General features: G+C 40.9%; 1 protein-coding gene across 19 annotated transcripts in view; it reads left to right on the forward strand.

The window, feature by feature from the left end:
* The window catches only part of ABI3BP (ABI family member 3 binding protein), a 674,363-nt gene that overhangs the window by 496,873 nt on the left and 155,844 nt on the right, over positions 1–21,646 (forward strand). For 13 of the 19 annotated variants that reach the window (XM_077296740.1, XM_077296741.1, XM_077296745.1 and 10 more), the window contains 6 exons: positions 308–382; positions 3,863–3,934; positions 15,933–16,007; positions 19,635–19,703; positions 19,808–19,882; positions 20,458–20,520. In XM_077296740.1, coding sequence (XP_077152855.1) covers positions 308–382; positions 3,863–3,934; positions 15,933–16,007; positions 19,635–19,703; positions 19,808–19,882; positions 20,458–20,520 — 429 coding nt within the window. The remainder of the gene's footprint in view (positions 1–307; positions 383–3,862; positions 3,935–15,932; positions 16,008–19,634; positions 19,704–19,807; positions 19,883–20,457; positions 20,521–21,646) is intronic. The other 6 variants (XM_077296751.1, XM_077296758.1, XM_077296759.1 and 3 more) reach the window with 2 other exon arrangements.

Here is a 21,646-nt window from a genome sequence, read left to right on the forward strand (position 1 = left end):
CCTGTTTACATTGTGCTGCTAGAAGCTTTGAGGCAGAGACAAATACAATGAAAGTTCGCAAAATAATATCACTGGGAGATTTTAAGGACTTTTAGACCAGAATAATGAAAAATTGTAAATTGTGATCACAAGTGATGAGGTATAAAGTAGTATTTGATAGAGCAGGAAAAAATATCGCTGGTCTACAATGATACATCTGCCTCAATGGATTCTAAATGGGCATTTTATGTTTATTCCAGCATAAGCATGTACTCGCTTCATCATTTCAGTGGTAGATGAAATGTTTGATTTGTTATTTTTCTTTAAGCATTCACAGGAGGTCAGCATATTTCTACTACATATGAAAGTATTACTAGGACTGAAGTTCCTCATTCTGTATCTGGTATAGTTCAATTTAACATTTTCCAATAGTTTTAATGTTAAATCATTTTGGCAATGATTCATCACTTTTTTTTAATTACTTTTTTCTTTTTTGTCTCACAGTATTTGTTTTCATTTTTGGTGCCAAATTCTGCAAAAATGTTGCACACAATTTATTATATTAATACAAAGTCTAAGCATTTTTTTCTTTCTTTAGCTGTTTTGCTACTTATTAGTTCCAAAGTCTCACATTCTGCAAAATGGAGCAATAATTGCACCAAAATACTGGATTACTCAAAAATACAGTAGGTGGGGACTAGAGAGAGGTTACGCCAAATTTTGTGGCTTTTTAAAAATTTGAAATGGATAAATCAGTCAAAAACATCTGGAATCACTAAACTCCACCAACAAAGTGAAAACTAATAAAAAGAGGCGAACACATATAAAATAGACTTAAAATATAAAATAACACATAAAACGAGACAAAAAAACAGGTGCAAAGGCAATGATAAATCGGGGCCCTAGTCAACAAACTTTAGAGAGTGGTCTAGTGAAAAGATGTGATCACCTATCAGCTTCTGAACGTAAAATTTACCGTATATACTTGTAATTTTCAGCACAATTTTTTTTTTTGCTGAAAACGCCTCCCTCGGCTTACACGAGTCAATTGTCCAGAACGCTGGTGTTGGAGGGGGAGCAGCGTAGCAGAGGCAGGAGCCGGCGGCTGTGGCACAGTGACAGCTGCAGCCACCGGCTAACAGAAGACATCATACTCACCCTCTGTCGCTGCATCTCCATCCCTGCATCTCCGTTGTCCCAGCGCTGGCAGCTCTCCTCTCCTGTGCTGAGCTGTCATGTGGTACCGCTCATTAAGGTAATGAATACGGACGCATCTCCACTCCCATAGGCGTGGAGCGCATATTCATTACCCTAATGAGCAGTACCACGTGACCACTGAAGAGAGGAGAGTCGCCGGCGCCGGGACAGCGGAGATGCAGGGACGGAGATGCAGGAGTGAGGAGGGTGAGTATGACGGGGAGGGGGGGCAATGTGAGCCATGCATACAACCAGGGGTAGGGGGGGAGCCGAGCCATGCGGGACGGGGGAGCCGAGCCATGCAGATGGGGGGAGCGGAGCCATACATACAACAGGGGAGCCACATACCAGGACAGGACGAGGGGAGCCGCATACCAGGACAGGACAGTGGGAGCCACATACCAGGACAGGACAGTGGGAGCCACATACCAGGACAGGACAGGGGGAGCCACATACCAGGACAGGACAGGGGGAGCCACGCATAGCAGGACAGGAATGGAGGGGACAATGCATACCCGTCTTATACTCGAGTCAATAAGCTTACCCAGTTTTCCATGGCAAAAGTAGGTGCCTCGGCTTGTACTTGGGTCGGCTTATATTCGACTATATACGGTAATACTAAAGTTTATAGTCAGAAATTTTGCGAAGTGTGTGGAGAACGGATTTGACATATAAAGCTGGGCTTTAGAATTTTTGCTAATTCACATTTTTATGAAAAGCACACAAAACTATAGTAAAAATGGGATCACAGATTATGCAGTGTTAGCATGTATAGGCTGACACTTCTATGTGCTTTCAGAGTCCGTATAGGTAAATAAGATTTGCTTAAATTATTTTACTTGCCCCAAATTTTTTATTTATAAAATGTATCATTTCAAATAAATAAATACAAATAAATTCAATTTCTGATTTTTATAAAGTCTTTCGTTATGTCTTGCAGAAAATATTCTGTATTAACCCCTTAAGGACAAGGGTATTTCCATTTTTGCATCTTTGTTTTTTGCTCCCATTCTTCCCAGAGCCATAACTTTTTTATTTTTCCGTCAATATGGCCATGTGAGGGCTTGTTTTTTGTGGGACGAGTTGTACTCTTGAATAACATGATTGGCTTTACGAAATAGTGTAATGAAAATCAGGAAAAAATTCAAAGTGCGCTTTTTTTAGTAAAAAAGTGCAATTCTGTAATTTTTTTTTTTCTTACCATGTTCACTAAATGTTAAAACTGACCTGCCATTATGATTCTCCAGGTAATTAAAAATGTGCAGATACCAAACATGTATAGGTTCTTTTTTATTTATTGAAAAGAAAATCCAAAGTTTGTAAAATACAGTTGACATTTTCCAAGACCTGTAGCATCTCAATTTTCCAGGATCTGAGACTGGGTGAGAGCTTATTTTTTGTGTGCCGGGCTGATGTGTTTATTGACACCATTTGGGAGTAGATATGATGTTTTGATCGCCCCGTTATTGCATTTTAATGCAATGTTGGGGCCACCAAACAAATGTAATTCTGGCGTTTTGATTTTTTACGCCGTTTACTGATTGGATATGTATATTTCTTATTTTTTTTATTGTTTTATTTTGAATGGAACAAATGGGGGGTGATTTAAACTTTTATTTACTTTTTTAATAATTTTAAAACCAATTTTTGTTAATTTTTATTTGTTTCACTAATCTCCATGGGAGACTAGAAGCTGCGATCATCCGATCGCTTGTGCTACACACAGCAGGGCGCTCATAGCTATCCAGCAATGACAACCATAGGGGTCTCCTGGAGAGCCCGGGTTGTTATGCCAACCCATCGACGTTCCACGATCATATGACACGGGCGCCAATGGTCGTGGTTTGCGACACGCTTACGGCGCGTGCATGTTAAATGCCACTGTCAGAGACTAACAGCTCCATTTAACATGTTAACAGCCGCGAGTGGATCACGATTCCACCCGCGGCTGTTAGGGGCACATAACCGCTGACCAGATCAGCTGTCATGTGCCGGATAAGGTGCAGGCTCATCGCCGGAGCCCGCATCGAACTGGGGGAGGCAAACTATGATGGACTCTGCATGTCATTAGGTGCTAAGGGATTAAATGCCATTATTTTATTTTGGGCTCATATAAGGTTTCAGTTGTTTCTAAGCCATTGTGTGTCCATCTACAGTGTTCACTAGTGATTCTCTGCTCAACATGTCTGCAGTATCTGACTGACACACGCACACTTTGAATCAGGTTTACTTGGCTATTGGAAGTGATGAGTTTTCCATTACGCATAATAGCAAATGCTGTTTATAAGTGCTTGACTGAGTTACGGTACAGGTCAGCTGATGTTAAGCAAAAGTTTGAAAAACTAAGATACATATTTAATGCAGTTATCTTTTTATTTTAAAATGTACTTGAAGTCTATTTTCCAGTAATATAAAATATATATAAGACTATTTATACATGGATGAGGCATAGCATTTTGTGGCCACTAACTCATTAGATGTAAATTCGATATTGTATATGTGGTCAATATGTTTCAGTCCTACGTTGTGGTACATTTTGCATTTTACGGAAAAAGACTAGAAAAGATCTTCAGTGTAACTATTGTTTGAATGGAAGCTAATGCATTATGTGTTTTTTAGTATATATAATATTTTTGTGCCCATGCAGAGGATATTCTATTAATGCTCTTTTTTAATATTTCTGCAGCTATTACAAGCCAAACTTTCCCAGACAAACAAAGTACCCTCCCTTCCCCCGCTCGTACAAAAATAAAAACGGGTAATGTTTTTCTAGGACACTATTCATTGCATTGTCATTGCATATTGGCATTACATGTCATATCTTTTGCTAGCAAATCTCTCTGCTTAGAAGCATGCAGTCCATCTATTGTCCTACCAATCATTACCTTTATCTGCCACATAACCTGCTACATTGTGTTACCTAGGAAGAAATCCAGTCTATTACACAGTCCATTACACTATCTATTTAATCTACAGTCCAGCACACAATACAATTCAGTGTCTTGTCCAGTACACAGTCCAGTACACACTACAGTGCATTGACCTATACAGTCCACCACACGTTATAGTCCTTCATAGTCCTGCATAAAATCCATCCATAACACAATCCGGTCTGTTGCCTTGTCTTTAATGGACCTTCAATCCTATGTAGCACACAGCCCATTACTGCTGCCACGCAACCTTTTCTATGGCAATCACTGTATGGCCTTCGCTAGCTGTATCTTTATAAGAATTAGGTATTTTTCTATGTCATCTAATTGCAATTTTCTTCCAACAATGGTGGAGTAGACAATTGTATATTGGTGTGTTTTAGATGAATACTTATATATGAGAAAAATATTGCTTCTTTTGCTTCCACATATTATGTTTTTGAGGCAGAAATATCAAACTTAGTTTTCCATTCAGCAGTTGTCAAGAGATTTGTAACCCCTTAGATGCCACTGTAAATAGGCATATAAGATAGCCAAATGTCTAAAGGTACCTTCACACTAAGCGACTTTACAACGATAACGATAGCGATCCGTGACGTAGCAGCGTCCTGGCTAGCGATATCGTTGTGTTTGACACGCAGCAGCGATCAGGATCCTGCTGTGAGATCGCTGGTCGTTGCTGAAAGTCCAGAACTTTATTTTGTCGCTGGATCTCCCGCTGACATCGCTGAATCGGTGTGTGTGACACCGATCCAGCGATGTCTTCACTGGTAACCAGGGTAAACATCGGGTTACTAAGCGCAGGGCCGCGCTTAGTAACCCGATGTTTACCCTGGTTACCAGTGTAAATGTAAAAAAAAAAACACATACTCACATTCCGGTGCCCGGCGTCCGCTTCCCTGCACTCCTCCTGCATCCTGTGTAAGTGCCGGCCGTAAAGCAGAGCGGTGATGTCACCGCTCTGCTCTGTGGGAGATGCCGGAGATGTTCGGCGCTGACACAGGATGCAGGAGGAGTGCAGGGAAGCGGACGCCGGGCACCGGAATGTGAGTATGCGCTTAGTAACCCGATGTTTACCCTGGTTACCCGGGGACTTCGGCATCGTTGGTCGCTGGAGAGCTGTCTGTGTGACAGCTCTCCAACGACCACACAACGACTAAACAGCGACGCTGCAGCAATCGGCATCGTTGTCTGTATCGCTGCAGCGTCGCTTAGTGTGAAGGTACCTTAAGGCCCACCATACATATTAGATGGCTGTTGGCCAAATGATGTATGGCCAGTTGTTTGTTTTTCATCTATCTTGGCCGACTCTCCCACACACAAGAACACTGGTTCGGCTGAGCGCTCCTGTGTTTTCTTTGAGAAAGCTGTCAACTGATAAGTGCTCCAACCAATTATCTCAGGGAGAGGCAGTCCAAAATTGGAGATGTCCAATCCACATCTATCTTGATCATCTGTAGGCCAGAGCCCCCATACACAATAGACCGTCTATCAATGGGTTCAGCTGACATTAGTCTAAGGCCTCTTTAACATTTCCGTCGGTACGGGGCCGTCGCAAACCGTCGGCCCAATGTACCGACGGACGTTGTGCAAAATTGTGCACAATATGGGCAGCGGATGCAGTTTTCCGACACATCCACTGCCCATTCTGAAGTCCGGGGAGGAGGGGGCGGAGTTCTGGCTGCGCCTGCGCGGTCGGAAATGGCGGATCCGATGGTCGAAAAAATGTTCCCTTGAACGTTTTTTCACCACGACGGTCCGCCAAAACACGATGCATCTGTTGAACGACGGATGCGACGTGTGGCCATCCATCGCAATCCGTCGTCAATAAAAGTCTATGGCAAAAAAACGCATCCTGCGGACACATTTGCAGGATCCATTTTTTTACCAAACGACGGATTGCGACGGATGGCAAAAAGCGGAAGTGTGAAAGAGGCCTAATGAGTGTGGGCATCTGAACTATGACTTCCAGGACTATGTCTATTAGGTGTGACCTCAGAAGTTGTCTGGCAGTTTACTTCTGACAGGCTGTAAGGCTTTGGTATGCTAAAGTATGCTATAGCATTATATCAGCAAGTAGTAGGTCACATTGTGATATACTCTAGTAGGACTAAATAAATAGGCAAATATAAGTTAATAAGCTGATTTACAAAATGAAAAAAATGTGCACAGTATAAAAATGAAGGGCTTGATTCAATGTGTTTTCATCATTTTTCTGCAATCGAGCACTGTAAATTGTTTGTTAAACTCAGAGTTGCAAAAAATTTACAACTTTCTCTATTTTTATACCAGTCCTGTGCAGCTCTGTCAAAGTGGGTGGAACTTGAGTGGGACAGGGCGGGATAAGGTTTACCTGAAAAATTGCTCAAAATTTACACCAATTTAGTTGCGTAAATTACTCAAGAAGTGTTTTCTGGTTCCTGACTAAAGTAAAAATTTGCACCAGTTGTAAGATGCAGCTCTCAAAAAATTAGGCAAATGTTACTCCAGCGGTACCTTCATTAAGGCTAGCTTGCAAAATGCCAGCCTAAATGAATTGGACTCTAAATGTTCACAAATGAAAAATACTAGAAGTTCTACTCTTATCTCTACCCAGCTGCAGGGAAAACTAAGTGGTGGAACTGTTTTCTATTTTTGGTGGATTTTATAGCTTTTTTTCCATCTCCTTCACAGAAAGAGTTATTCAACAAGTTATATGTAACTCAAAATTAATACGTTGAAAAATACAACTCATCATGCTAAAAGCTAGCCATTATATGTTGACAAAAAATTGAAAAATAAAAGTTAAAGTCTCTTACAGAAAAAGGAAAAAACTTCCAGCAGGCTGCAATACCAAAATATCTATTGCTTAAGGGGGTTAAAGTGTAACTATCACTTTGTAAAAGTTTTTATATGTTATAGATGCTGTATAGTTTAGCTGATTTTGGTGGTCTGGGATCCCCACCAATCGGTCAAAACTATTCAGTAGTAAGTCTATGGGTCCCTAAACCCCTATTTTATACTGAATGTACGGACATATAGACTGACACAGGAGCTGTGCAATTCAGAGCAGTGTTTTGACCGATAATGTGGAGGGTAGGGTCCTCCCCACCGATCAACACTATTGAGCTCTTGCAATATATAAAAATATTTACAAAATGATAGTTACACTTTTTTTACTTTAACCCCTTAGTGACAGAGCCAATTTGGTACTTAATGACCGAGCCAATTTTTACAATTCTGACCAGTGTCACTTTAAGAGGTTATAACTCTGGAATGCTTTATCGGATCCCGCTGATTCTGAGATTGTTTTTTCGAGACATGTTGTACTTCAAGATAGTGGTAACATTTCTTCGATATTACTTGCGATTATTTATTTAAAAAATGGAAATATGGCGAAAATTTTAAAAATTTTGCAATTTTCAAACTTTGTATTTTTATGCCCTTAAATCAGAGAGATATGTCACAAAAAATAGTTAATAAATAACATTTCTCACATGTCTACTTTACATCAGCACAATTTTGGAAACAATTTTTTTGTTTTGTTAGGGAGTTATAAGGGTTAAAAGTTGACCAGCAATTTCTCATTTTTACAACACCATGTTTTTTTTAGGGACCACATCACCTTTAAAGTGATTTTGAGGGGTCTATATGATAGAAAATAACCAAGTGTGACACCATTCTAAAAACTGCACCCCTCAAGCTGCTCAAAACCACATTCAAGAAGTTTATTAACCCTTTACGTACTTCACAGGAACTAAAACAATGTGGAAGAAAAAAATGAACATTTAACTTTTTTTTGCAAACATTTTACTTCAGAACCATTTTTTTTTATTTTCACAAGTGTAAAAACAGAAATTTAACCAAAAATTTTGTTGTGCAATTTTTCCTGAGTACGCCGATACCCCATATGTGGAGGTAAACCACTGTTTGGGCACACCGCAGAGCTTGGAAGTGAAGGAGCACCGTTTGACTGTTTCAATGCAGAATTGGCTGGAATTGAGATCGGACGCCATGTCGCGTTTGGAGAGCCCCTAATGTGCCTAAACAGTGGAAACCCCCCACAAGTGACACCATTTTGGAAACTAGACCCCCCAAGGAACTTATCTAGATGTGTGGTGAGCACTTTGAACCCCCAAGTGCTTCACAGAAGTTTATAACGTAGAGCCGTGAAAATAAAAAATCGCATTTGTTTTCACAAAAATGATTTTTTCGCCCACAAATTCTTATTTTCACAAGGGTAACAGGAGAAATTAGACCACAAAAGTTGTTGTGCAATTTCTCCTGAGTACGTCGATACCCCATATGTGGAGGTAAACCACTGTTTGGGCGCACCGCAGAGCTTGGAAGTGAAGGAGCACCGTTTGACTTTTTCAATGCAGAATTGGCTGGAATTGAGATCGGATGCCATGTCGCGTTTGGAGAGTCCCTGATGTGCCTAAACAGTGGAAACCCCCCACAAGTGATACCATTTTGGAAACTAGACCCCTTAAGGAACTTATCTAGATGTGTGGTGAGCACTTTGAACCCCCAAGTGCTTCACAGAAGTTTATAACGTAGAGCCGTGAAAATAAAAAATCTCATTTTTTCTACAAAAATGATCTTTTTGCCCCCAAATTTTTATTTTCACAAGGGTAACAGGAGAAATTAGACCACAAAAGTTGTTGTGCAATTTCTCCTGAGTACGTCGATACCCCATATATGGGGGTAAACCACTGTTTGGGCGCACCGCAGAGCTTGGAAGAGAAGGAGTGTCGTTTTACTTTTTCAATGTAGAATTGGCTGGAATTGAGATCGGACGCCATGTCACGTTTGGAGAGCCGCTGATGTGCCTAAACAGTGGAGACCCCCCACATATGACACCATTTTGGAAACTAGACCCCTTAAGGAACTTATCTAGATGTGTGGTGAGCACTTTAAACCCCCAGGTGCTTCACAGAAGTTTATAACGTAGAGCCATGAAAATAAAAAAATCACATTTTTTCTACAAAAATGATCTTTTTGCCTCCAAATTTTTATTTTACCAAGGGTAACAGGAGAAAATGGACCCCAGAAGTTGTTGTACAATTTGTCTTGAGTACGCCGACACCCCATATGTGGGGGTAAACCACTGTTTGGGCGCATGGCTGAGCTCGGAAGCAAAGGAGCGCCATTTGACTTTTCAATGCAAAATTGACTGGAATTGAGATCGGACGCCATGTCGCGTTTGGAGAGCCCCTGATGTGCCTAAATAGTAGAAACCCCCCCCCAAAGTGACCCCATTTTGGAAACTAGACCCCCCATGGAACTTATCTAGATGTGTAGTGAGAACTTTGAATGCCCAAGTGCATCACAGAAGTTTATAATGCAGAGTCGTGAAAATAAAAAATATATATTTTTTAACAATAAAGATTTTTTAGCCCCCAAGTTTTTATTTTCACAAGGGTAACAAGAGAAATTGGACCCAAAAAGTTGTTGTCCAATTTGTCCTGAGTATGCTGGTACCCCATATGTGGGGGTAAACCACTGTTTGGGCGCACGGCAGAGCTCGGAAGGGAAGGAGCACCATTTTGGAATGCAGACTTTGATAGAATTGTCTGCGGGCGTTATGTTGCGTTTGCAGACCCTTAATGTACCTAAACAGTAGAAACCCCCAACAAGTGACCCCATTTTGGAAAATAGACCCCCCAAGGAACTTATCTAGATATGTGGTGAGAACTTTGAATGCCCAAGTGCTTCACAGAAGTTTATAATGCAGAGTAGTGAAAATAAAAAATATTTTTTTTCCCACAAAAAAGATTTTTTTAGCCCCCAAATTTTTATTTTCACAAGGGTAACAAGAGAAATTGGACCCCAAAAGTTGTTGTCCAATTTGTCCTGAGTATGCTGGTACCCCATATGTGGGGGTAAACCACTGTTTGGGCGCACGGCAGAGCTCGGAAGGGAAGGAGTGCCATTTTGCAATGCAGACTTTGATAGAATTGTCTGCGGGCGTTATGTTGCGTTTGCAGACCCCTAATGTACCTAAACAGTAGAAACCCCCAACAAGTGACCCCATTTTGGAAAATAGACCCCCCCAAGGAACTTATCTAGATATGTGGTGAGAACTTTGAATGCCCAAGTGCTTCACAGAAGTTTATAATGCAGAGTAGTGAAAATAAAAAATGATTTTTTCCCACAAAAAAGATTTTTTTAGCCTCCAAATTTTTATTTTCACAAAGGTAACAAGAGAAATTGGATGCCAATATTTGTTCTCCAATTTGTCCTGAGTATTCTGGTACCCCATATGTGGGGGTAAACCACTGTTTTGGCACACGGCAGAGCTCGGAAGAGAAGGAGCGCCATTTTGGAATTCAGACTTTGATAGAATTGTCTGTGGGTGTTATGTTGCGTTTGCAGAGCCCCTGATGTACCTAAACAGTAGAAACCCCCACAAGTGACCAAATTTTGGAAACTAGACCCCCTAAGGAACTTATCTAGATATGTGGTGAGAACTTTGAAAGCTCAAGTGCTTCACAGAAGTTTATAATGCAGAGTAGTGAAAATAAAAAAATAATTTTTTTTCCAACAAAAAAGATTTTTAGCCCCCAAGTTTTTATTTTCACAAGGGTAACAGGAGAAATTGGACCCCAAAAGTTGTTGTCCAATTTATCCCGAGTACGCTGATGCCCCATATGTGGGAGTAAACCAGTTTGGGGGCACGGCAGAGCTCAGAAGGGAGGGAGTACCATTTGACTTTTTTAGCGCAAAATTGGTTGTCGTGTTTGGAGACCCCCTGATGTACCTAAACAGTGGAAACCCCCAAATTATAACTCCAACCCTAACTCCAACACACCCCTAACCCTAATCTCAACCCGATCCATAATCCTAATCACAACCCTAACGATAATCACAACCCTAACCCCAAAACAGCCCTAATCTCAACCCTAACCATAACCCTAATCAAAACCCTAAATCCAACACACCCCTAACCCTAATCCCAACCCTAACCCTAATCCCAACCCTAATCCCAAACGTAACACTAATCCCAACCCTAATCCAAACCCTAACCCTAATCCCAACTCTAACCCTAACTTTAGCCCCAACCCTAACCCTAACTTTAGCCCCAACCCTAACCATAACTTTAGCCCCCGTCGTCACAAAAAAAGTTCAATGTAACCTTTTTTTTGTACGTCGCGTCCGCCATTTCCGCGCATGCGTGGCCGTAACTCTGCCTCCTCCTCCCCAGGACATAGACTGGGCAGCGGATGCATTGAAAAACTGCATCCGCTGCCCACGTTGTGCACAATTTTCACAACGTGCGTCGGTACGTCGGGCCGATGCATTGCGACCGCCCCGTACCGACGCAAGTGTGAAAGAAGCCTAAGGCTACTTTCACACTAGCGTCGTACTCGGCCCATCGCAGTGTGTCGGGCCGACGTACTGACGCTAGCGTTGTAAGCGCCGCACAACGGGTGCAGCGGATGCTGTTTTTTCAACGCATCCGCTGCCCCATTGTGAGGTGCGGGGAGGCGGGGGCGGAGTTCCGGCCACGCATGCGCGGTCGGAAATGGCGGACACGTCGCACAAAAAAGTTACATGTAGCTTTTTTTGTGCCGACGGTCCGCCAAAGCACGACGCATCCGTCGCACGACGGATGCGACATGTGGCAATCCGTCGCAATGCGTCGCTAATGCAAGCCAATGGAGAAAAAACGCATCCTGCAAGCACTTTTGCAGGATGCGTTTTTTCTCCAACGACGCATTGCGACGGAAGCCAAAAAACGCTAGTGTGAAAGTAGCCTGACCCTAACCCTAGCCCTAACCCTAAATTTAGCCCCAACCCTAACCCTAACCCTAACCCTAACTCTAACCCTAACTCTAACCCTAACCCTAACTCTAACCCTAACCCTAACCCTAATTTTAGCCCCAACTCGTCTTCTCCTGCCGGCTGGCAGATGGCAGCAGATGGCGGGTGCACTGCGCATGCGCCCGCCATGATGAAAAAGCCGGCTGGCAGGAGAAGACAGAAGAGGACCCAGGGACACCGGGTGAGTATGTTAGGGTCCCCGAATCCCCCTATTTCTCTGTCCTCTGATGTGCGATCACATCAGAGGACAGAGAATTACAGATCGCTTTTTTTTTTTTTTTTTTGCGGTCGCCGGTAAACTGTTAATTACCGGCGATCGCAAAATGGGTCGGTGCAAACCGACCCCGATCATGTTCTTTGGGGTCTCGGCTACCCCTGGCAGCCAAGACCCCAAAGATCTTCCGGGTGCCGGGCGGCGGGCGTACTGCGCGTGCGCCCGCCATTTTTTCCCGGAAAAAAGATGGCGGCGCCCATCGGGAGCCACGAGGAGCACCGGGGGAGATAGGTGAGTATTGGGGGGCTATCGGGGGCCATCGGGGACCCTATTTCTCTGTCCTCCGATGTGCGATCACATCGGAGGACAGAGAAATTAAATGACAAATCGCGTTTTGTTTTTTTTTGTTGCGACCGCCGGTAAACGGTTAATTACCGGCGATCGCAACTCGGGGGTCGGTAAATACCCCCCGAATCATGTTCTCTGGGGTCTCGGCTACCCTCGGCAACCGAGACCCCAGAGAAAATCCGACTCTGGGGGGCGCTATTCACTTTTTCCACAGCGCCGTTAATTAACGGCGCTGTGGTTTAAGTACCCTTAGCGGCCGCCGTTAAAAGGCGTATCGGCGGTCGTTAAGGGGTTAAATATTTTTGTTGGGTTTTAATAACAAACAACATTGATATGAAAACAGAATTTTGTTCAATATTAACTATAAAAAAAGTTGACAGTTGTCAATATTAAACTTTAAATAGATGTGAATAAATGATTAAAAATGAAGAATATTTAGAATTGAGAGTCCTCAGTGGTTGATACCTTTTAATGGCTAACTGAAAAGGTGGTAACAAATTGCAAGCTTTCGAGACTACATACGTCTCTTCATCAGGCAAAGACTAAAACAAATTCTGAAGAATCACATATTTATGCACAACATAGTATAGAAAAAAAAAAAAAGGGGAAAAAAAAACCATGGATAAGCCAGGAGACATGAAGCAGAATTACCATGGGTGATAAACAGTTATGTCCATAAATATTGGGCCAATTATTAGATAAGGATTGTTTTATTGTCCTGTGATTAGGGTCTCTGTTGTGATGACCCCTCTGGCTGTGCTTTCCAGAGGACTCTCATTTTGTCCTACTAAGGCCCTGGATAAAACTGAACTCTGCAGTGATATGGAACATTTTTTCAGGAGACTGCGTCTGAGGGAATATTTCAATGATACAGAAGATTCAGAACCCACCTGGACTGAAGGAAAAGGGATCCTAACAACAAAGAAGAGGTCAGACTGGACACCTCCACCGGGACGCAACCCTCATTTGGATAACTATATAGACTCCTTCAGACATTTGATAAAATCCACCATCATAGATACTAACAGGACACAAGCATCCAACATCAGTGCCCAGGAGAGAAAGGCCATACAGTCTCTGAAAACCAACAAAGAAATCATCATCAAACCTGCTGACAAGGGTGGTGCAATAGTCATGATGAACACATCAGACTATATGAGGGAAGCAAACAGACAACTTATGGACAAACGCTACTACAAAAAATTGGAGTCGGATCCTACACAGGATTATTACAAGGAAATAAACAAGTTGGTATCTTGTCTGCCCGACGTATCCATAAGAGCCAATGACCTGATACCAGAAAGTCCAAGAACAGGGACATTCTACGTGCTTCCCAAAATCCACAAATCTGGAAACCCAGGAAGACCAATTATTTCATGTGTGGGCACCCTTACTGAGCAGGTATCTGGATGGGTAGAGGGTATTCTTAAACCCCTGGTAAAAGATACTATCAGCAATAGGTCCTCTACCAGAAGGAACCATCCTGGCCACCATGGATGTGGAATCTTTGTACTCCAATATCCCACACCAGGATGGATTAAATGCCTGCAAATTCTTCCTGGAAAACACAGGGACTGATGCAAATTCTGTGGTGAAACTTATAAAATTCATCCTCACCCACAATTACTTTGAGTTTGACAAGAAGATCTATCTACAGGAGACTGGCACAGCAATGGGAAGTAAAATGGCCCCACAGTATGCAAATCTTTTCATGGCCAAGCTTGAAAGCGACTTTTTGTCCTCATGTCCCACCAGGCCTCTGGCGTACTACCGCTACATTGATGACATTTTAATCATCTGGACGGAGTCTGAGCCACAGCTAAAGACGTTCCATGAACAGTTTAATCAATTTTATCCTACCATCAACTTGACACTCAACTACTCCTGCACTGAAATTAACATTTTGGACACCATCATTAAGCTGCAGAACAATAAAATAGAGACATCCCTGTATCAGAAGCCAATCGACCATCCAACATACCTTAAATGGGACAGTTTCCATCCAAAACACATAAAAAACTCTATTGTCTACAGCCAAGCCATCAGATACAATCGTATATGTTCCAACCCAATGGATAGAGATGAACACCTGGGTCGCCTCAGAAAGACCTTTTTGAATCAGGGCTACCATTCAAGAACAATTGAAAATCAGATCACAAGAGCCACCAGAATATCAAGGAATCACCTGCTACATTACAAAACTAAAGAAGAAAATAACCGGGTACCTCTAGTAGTTACCTGCAATCCAAATCTGGAGGCGCTAAGGGGAGCTGCACGGAAATTACAGCCTTTACTGCAAAAAGATGCCCGCTTACAATCCATTTTTCCAGACCCCCCACTACTGTGTTTTAGGCAGCCCCCAAATCTAAGAAGCATCATTGTCAAGAGCTCCCTGTCCTCTCCAACAGCTGCAGGAACCTTTCCTTGCAACCAGAAAAAATGTAAAACCTGTCCATTTATAATGACCACGGACAAGATAAAGATCCCCAACTCACATCAGGACTACAAGATACCAGGTACTTTCAGCTGCATCACTTCTAATGTGGTGTACCTAATTATTTGTACTAAATGTCCAACTGGGGGTCTGTATGTGGGGGAGACAGGGCAAAAACTGAGAACAAGAATGAATTCTCACTGCCATACAATAAGAGAAAAAAGAATGGATCTACCTGTGGCAATACATTTCTGTCTCCCAAATCATAACATTATGGACATGAAATTACTTGTACTAAAAGGTAACTTCAAATCGCAGAAAGACAGGAGAGTCTGGGAATATAAACTGATGACGACCTTTGACACTCTAACTGCAGGAATGAATGTGTCACACGGATTTATGTCTTTTTACATTAACTAAGGAACTTGCTCATCAGACCATGTGGGGTCATCACAACAGAGACCCTAATCACAGGACAATAAAACAATCCTTATCTAATAATTGGCCCAATATTTATGGACATAACTGTTTATCACCCATGGTAATTCTGCTTCATGTCTCCTGGCTTAACCATGGTTATTTTTCCCCTTTTTTTTTTTTTTTTTCCCTATACTATGTTGTGCATAAATATGTGATTCTTCCGAATTTGTTTTTGTCTTTGCCTGATGAAGAGACGTATGTAGTCTCGAAAGCTTGCAATTTGTTACCACCTTTTCAGTTAGCCATTAAAAGGTATCAACCACTGAGGACTCTCAATTCTAAATATTTTTCTATCTACTGGCTAACACGGTACCAAGATATATTTATTTCCTGTAAAAAATGAAGGAAAGTGAAATTCACAAACATTGCTGTCCCTGAGGCCCCTCAATATTATGGCATTCATGAAAGTTATTTTGAAAGTTTCTGCATACTAGTGATGCATCTGCCTCAAAAGATGCTAATTTTGCTTTTCACTATATCTAAAAGTACATGCGCCCTGCTATATTGAATACATTAATTTTCACTTTTGGAATTTCTCTTTCAGTATTCCCTGGAAGGCAGCATATTTCAACAACACAGGACAGTAATATTAAGCCTGAAGATCCATATTCTATACTTGGTATAACCCTTTTAACAAAACATTTTATGAAGTCTATTTATTTAAAAGAGTGTGCTCAGCTTATTTCTTCAAGAGCGCAGTGCTCCTCTGCCTTCTAGCTTCTTGCTTCCGTGGGTGGGTAATCATTCCTTTCTTAAGTATGGGGAGGATTATTATTAAGAGGTAAACTGCGAAGTTCTTTTTCTTATATTTTAAGATGACACAACCAATTTAAATCTAGTTACATACTTGTAGGAAATGGGTATTTTTCTCATTTGCTATATTGCAATATTTTTAGTTATGTCCAATTATGTCCAATACATCAGCAACTTCAAGACTCAGAAAAGATTCTTCTTCCTTTATCATACTTTCTTGCCTTTAGCTATTTAACCTCCAGTTGGACAAATATAGTTATTAAGTATATATATATATATATATATATATATATATATATATATATATATATATATAATATATATATATATATATATATATAGCTCTGGCAAAAATTGAGAGACCACTGCAAAATTTTCAGTTTGTCAGATTTTTCTCTTTATAGGTATATTTTTGAGCAAAATGTAAATTGTTATTTTATTCTATAAACTACTGACAACATGTCTCTGAATTTCCAAGCAATACATTTTGTATTTATTTTCTGAAAATGAGAAATGGTCAAAATAACAAAAAAATGCATGGCTTGCCGACCTCAAATAATGCAAAAAAAAAAGTATAATCATATAGAAACAGCAATACTAATGTTTTAACTCAGTAAGAGTTCAGAAATCAATATTTTGTGGAATAATCATGATTTGTAATCACAGCTTTCAGGGGTCTTGGCATGCTTTCCACCAGTCTTTCACACTGCTTTTGGGTGACCTTATGCCCCTCCTGGTGCAAAAATGTAAGCAGTTCTTCTTTGTCTGATGGCTTGTGACTAATTAATCTTCCTCTTGATTACATTCCAGAGGTTTTCAGGTCTGGAGATTGTGCTGCCCATGATAGGGATTTGATGTGGTGGTCCTTCATCCACACCTTGATTTACCTAGCTGTGTGGCATGGCGCATTGTCCTGCTGGAAAAACCAGTCATCAGAGTTGGGGAACATTGCCTGAGCAGAAGGAATCATCTGTTTTTCCAGGATAATCTTGTATGCAGCTTGATTCATACGTCCTTCGCAAAGATTAACCTGCCCAATTCCAAGCTTGCTGAAGCATCCACAGATCATAAACTTGTTTTTTTTTTTTATTACTTGAGGTCCGCAAGCAATGCATTTTTTTGTTATTTTGAGCATTTTTCATTTTCAGAAAATAAATACAAAATGTATTGCTTGGAACTTTGGAGACATGTTGTTAGTAGTTTATAGAATAAAAGAACAATTTACATTTTACTCAAAAATATACCTGTAAAGGGAGAAATCAGACAAACTGAAAATTTTGCCGTGGTCTCTTAACTTTTGCCAGCACTATATATATATATATATATATATATATATATATATATATATATATATATACACACACACACACACCGTATCTCCAGTGTGAACTGTGCCATTTAACGTGAAATATTATGGTTGGTAAATTCTTCATTTTTTTTTTTTTTTTTTGGTCCACATCTCTGGGGAAGGATTTATTACAAAGACTAGTGTAATTTAGATACAGCGCACAGATACACAGGATGATATACATAACCAAGGTTACCTTTCCTCCATGTCAGCATGACACAGGGAATCCAATTCCAGCAGGGCTGGAGATATTATGCTTTGCTGAGTTCTTCTAGTGCTACAATGATGAATACAGAACGATCGTCCGAAAACACGAATCTCCAAATCTGCTATCGGCGCTCTCAATCCATTATGTGCACTTTCCTTATGTTTCCTGAGCTGCTCGTCTCGACAGAAAAGAGCTTGGAAGTGGAGATTGCTGTGTTCTGAGTGCTGGAGATGAGTGGGGACGGGTAGAGATGAACGTGGGAAGGCAGGTCACCTCCTGTGCCCGACAAGCGCTGTTTCGCCTTTCGGCTTCTTCAAACAAGAGAGCATTTTCGTATGAAGTACACAATGCATAACAATTCACATTGTACAATGCATATGGTATTGTGGCCATCATATATTGAAAGCTGACAGTTATAAAGATGGAGATGATTATTATCTAAGTGAGAACCAGATAGGGGAAATGAGAGTATTTAGTTGCTGTAAAGCTACTTAATAGCACTTTTTTGTTTTTCTGGTGATTAAACCAGGAACAATTATAGTTTTTATTATTTTATTTTCATACGCTACACGTGTGCAACTACATTTTGAAGTTATGCAGTAAGTTATTCAGCCTCAATTAACACATTATTGTAGAATGTTATTTTTATTTCTATAGTTGTTTTTTATGCAGCTTCGGTATAATATCAAGTGATTGACTCCTGTTACTTCTATATGCGACATAGTAAGACATAGCTACTATGTAAACTAATCAGCAATAACATAAAAACAACTTGCTTGATATTGTGTAGGCCCCCTTATGCTACCAAAACAGCTGTGCTCCACATGACCTTTGAAGATGTTGTGTGGTATATAGCAGCAACAGATTTTTTTAGTCCCGAAGGTGAATCAGACTTTATATTCTAACACTGGAATCCCCTACCTGTAGCTTAGGAACCATATGTGGCTTACGGGCCCATGATGTGTGGCTCTCGGCCATCTGCTACATTAGTGCATAGCACTGGACCAACAAAGAAATATGAAGAGCAGGTCTGCAGTTGGTGACTTTTGAGAGTAGAACTCACAGAAAAGCATACACTAACCTTGGGATTGTTGTGACAAATTAAGTGCTAAACTGGAGATAGGCTGATGCTGTCAGATAAAAGAGGTGATTGAAGCTTGACATGATAGCGTGGTGGGAGTGCTTGATGGTAGAATACCCAATGGTGGTGAGGTGAACCTTTGGCTGTCATTATACAGATAATGCGCAATCTCGGTGCCACTACTGTGGGGGAGGCAGGAGCCAGATGTCACTATTTGGAGGGAGGGGTCTAGATGTGGCTTGCGACCCTCTCTCAGACCTGAATGTGGCTCTCAAGGTAAGGAAGGTTGGGGACAGCTGTTGTAGAAAATCCCACAGATGTTTGATCAGATTGCAATCTTTGAAGGCAAAGTCTAGTCCTTGAATTTCCTGGGAATGTGTGTCAATGGGTTGAGTAGACAGCAGACTAGTATGTGCAGGTTATTTTAACATGAACCTAGTAATTGATTTCAATGTAAAACAGTTTTAGGCATCTGTAGATTTCGGAAACAAAGCACAATCTCTATTTCGAGGCATATTTGTAATATATACGCGCCACTGATAATGTTTAGTAGCATCAAATAATCTGTAAGAGCTTTTTAAAGACTTGGATGCAGTTCAGAAATGGTGAACATGAGAAAATTATGATTGGTTTTGATTTCTTGCATTTTTTGATGTATTTTTATTTTGTCAGCTTAAAGATTTAACATACCTTTCTTGAAGATCAGGACAGTGCCACACACAATGTTTCTTCCACAGGATTATTTCCTTCATGTTCCTGAGTCACCTATGTTTTATTTCTCTAACGTATAAATTATTCCCATCTTTAGTTCAGCTGTGTGGAAGCTGAGTGAGAATTGCTGTACTTTTTCTTCCAGTTCCAAATGAAACTGCATCATTTCACCCAAAACCTTTCCCTAGCACTGAAGCACCAAGTGATGAAGCTGGTAAAATCATTACCTCTTTTAATGAGCAATATTTGTGTTTCTATGACAAAATTCTTCCCTCTTCTAACAGCCTCCATTTCTTCTTGGTATTCATTTTACCTCAGACAGCACACAGCCAAATTCTGAAATAAGCACAACCGAAGCGCCACACACGTATGAACCAGAAACATTTACTTTAGGTAATAATAATTCAACTATAAAGTAGACCCTTTTTGTTTTTTGCTGGATTTGAAAAGGCTATGTAAGACAAGTTTGCATGTCAGTGCCTTTTTACAAATAAAAATATTTGATAGTCTGTAAAACATCTTATTTTCTAAAAGACATAATAATAGTCTAAGATCTAAACATAAATGTAGTTCCCACTTCTGGGAACTGACACCTTTCTTTAGAATGGTCAGATGGCCTCTGGAATAATGGAGCAGTGGTTATGCAGTGCTCTGCTGTTTTTAGCATTCCCATTGAAGTGAATGGAAGTCTTTGGCTGAATGCTTCAACTAGCTACTGCCTCGTCAGGTAGGGTGGGAATCAAAGGACCATCGTTCCTTATATTGTTGAGGTCCCAGAATTGAGAACCACATCTATTAAGCATTTCTTATATCTTCGCATTTTGTCCTAAATCTCACCTGCCAGCAAGTGACATTTTGTAGCAAATTTCAGCAGTCTCCTAATATTATTTTAGGATTCAGTTGTTCATTTGAACTTTACACTATATTACTCTAGTTATGATTGAAACACAAGGTGGTCTTTATTGCAGCTTCCAATGAAAAAAAAGTTGTTCAGAAGTTTTCATCAACTTCCAAGCCAAAGCCAACAACTGGTAAAATCAATTTCTTAATAAAATGCATGCAATCATTCTGTACTGATCTATATCAGAACAAATAGTACAGACATCAATATGCTAGGGGGTAGACATTTGCTTACTGAGCTGCTGCTGATCTCTTAAGTTGGCTGTTTTAACACATATAATTTATGCATTTTTTACTTCTATTATCACATGCACTGACTTCATTGCTTTTTGTTAGATGTGAGAGGGTGACCAGAGTTATAAATACTATAACATAATTACTTTTTTGTCTTAAATTGCATTACGTTATAAATTTCCACTACTTTCTAATCAAACTGAGAGATAAAGCAGTGAAAATAAACCAGAGAACTACACTCACCGGCCACTTTATTAGGTACACCATGCTAGTAACGGGTTGGACCCCCTTTTGCCTTCAGAACTGCCTCAATTCTTCGTGGCATAGATTCAACAAGGTGCTGGAAGCATTCCTCAGAGATTTTGGTCCATATTGACATGATGGCATCACACAGTTGCCGCAGATTTGTCGGCTGCACATCCCAAAGATGCTCCATACAAGGCAGGATGGATCCATGCTTTCATGTTGTTTACGCCAAATTCTGACCCTACCATCCGAATGTCGCAGCAGAAATCGAGACTCATCAGACCAAGCAACGTTTTTCCAATCTTCTACTGTCCAATTTCGATGAGCTTGTACAAATTGTAGCCTCAGTTTCCTGTTCTTAGCTGAAAGGAGTGGTACCCGGTGTGGTCTTCTGCTGCTGTAGCCCATCTGCCTCAAAGTTCGACGCACTGTGCGTTCAGAGATGCTCTTAGGCCTACCTTGGTTGTAACGGGTGGCGATTTGAGTCACTGTTGCCTTTCTATCAGCTCGAACCAGTCTGCCCATTCTCCTCTGACCTCTGGCATCAACAAGGCATTTCCGCCCACAGAACTGCCGCTCACTGGATTTTTTTTCTTTTTCGGACCATTCTCTGTAAACCCTAGAGATGGTTGTGCGTGAAAATCCCAGTAGATCAGCAGTTTCTGAAATACTCAGACCAGCCCTTCTGGCACCAACAACCATGCCACGTTCAAAGGCACTCAAATCACCTTTCTTCCCTATACTGATGCTCGGTTTGAACTGCAGGAGATTGTCTTG

This window comes from Ranitomeya variabilis, chromosome 3, assembly GCF_051348905.1.
Source record: "Ranitomeya variabilis isolate aRanVar5 chromosome 3, aRanVar5.hap1, whole genome shotgun sequence".
NCBI classification, from domain to species: Eukaryota; Metazoa; Chordata; class Amphibia; order Anura; family Dendrobatidae; genus Ranitomeya; species Ranitomeya variabilis.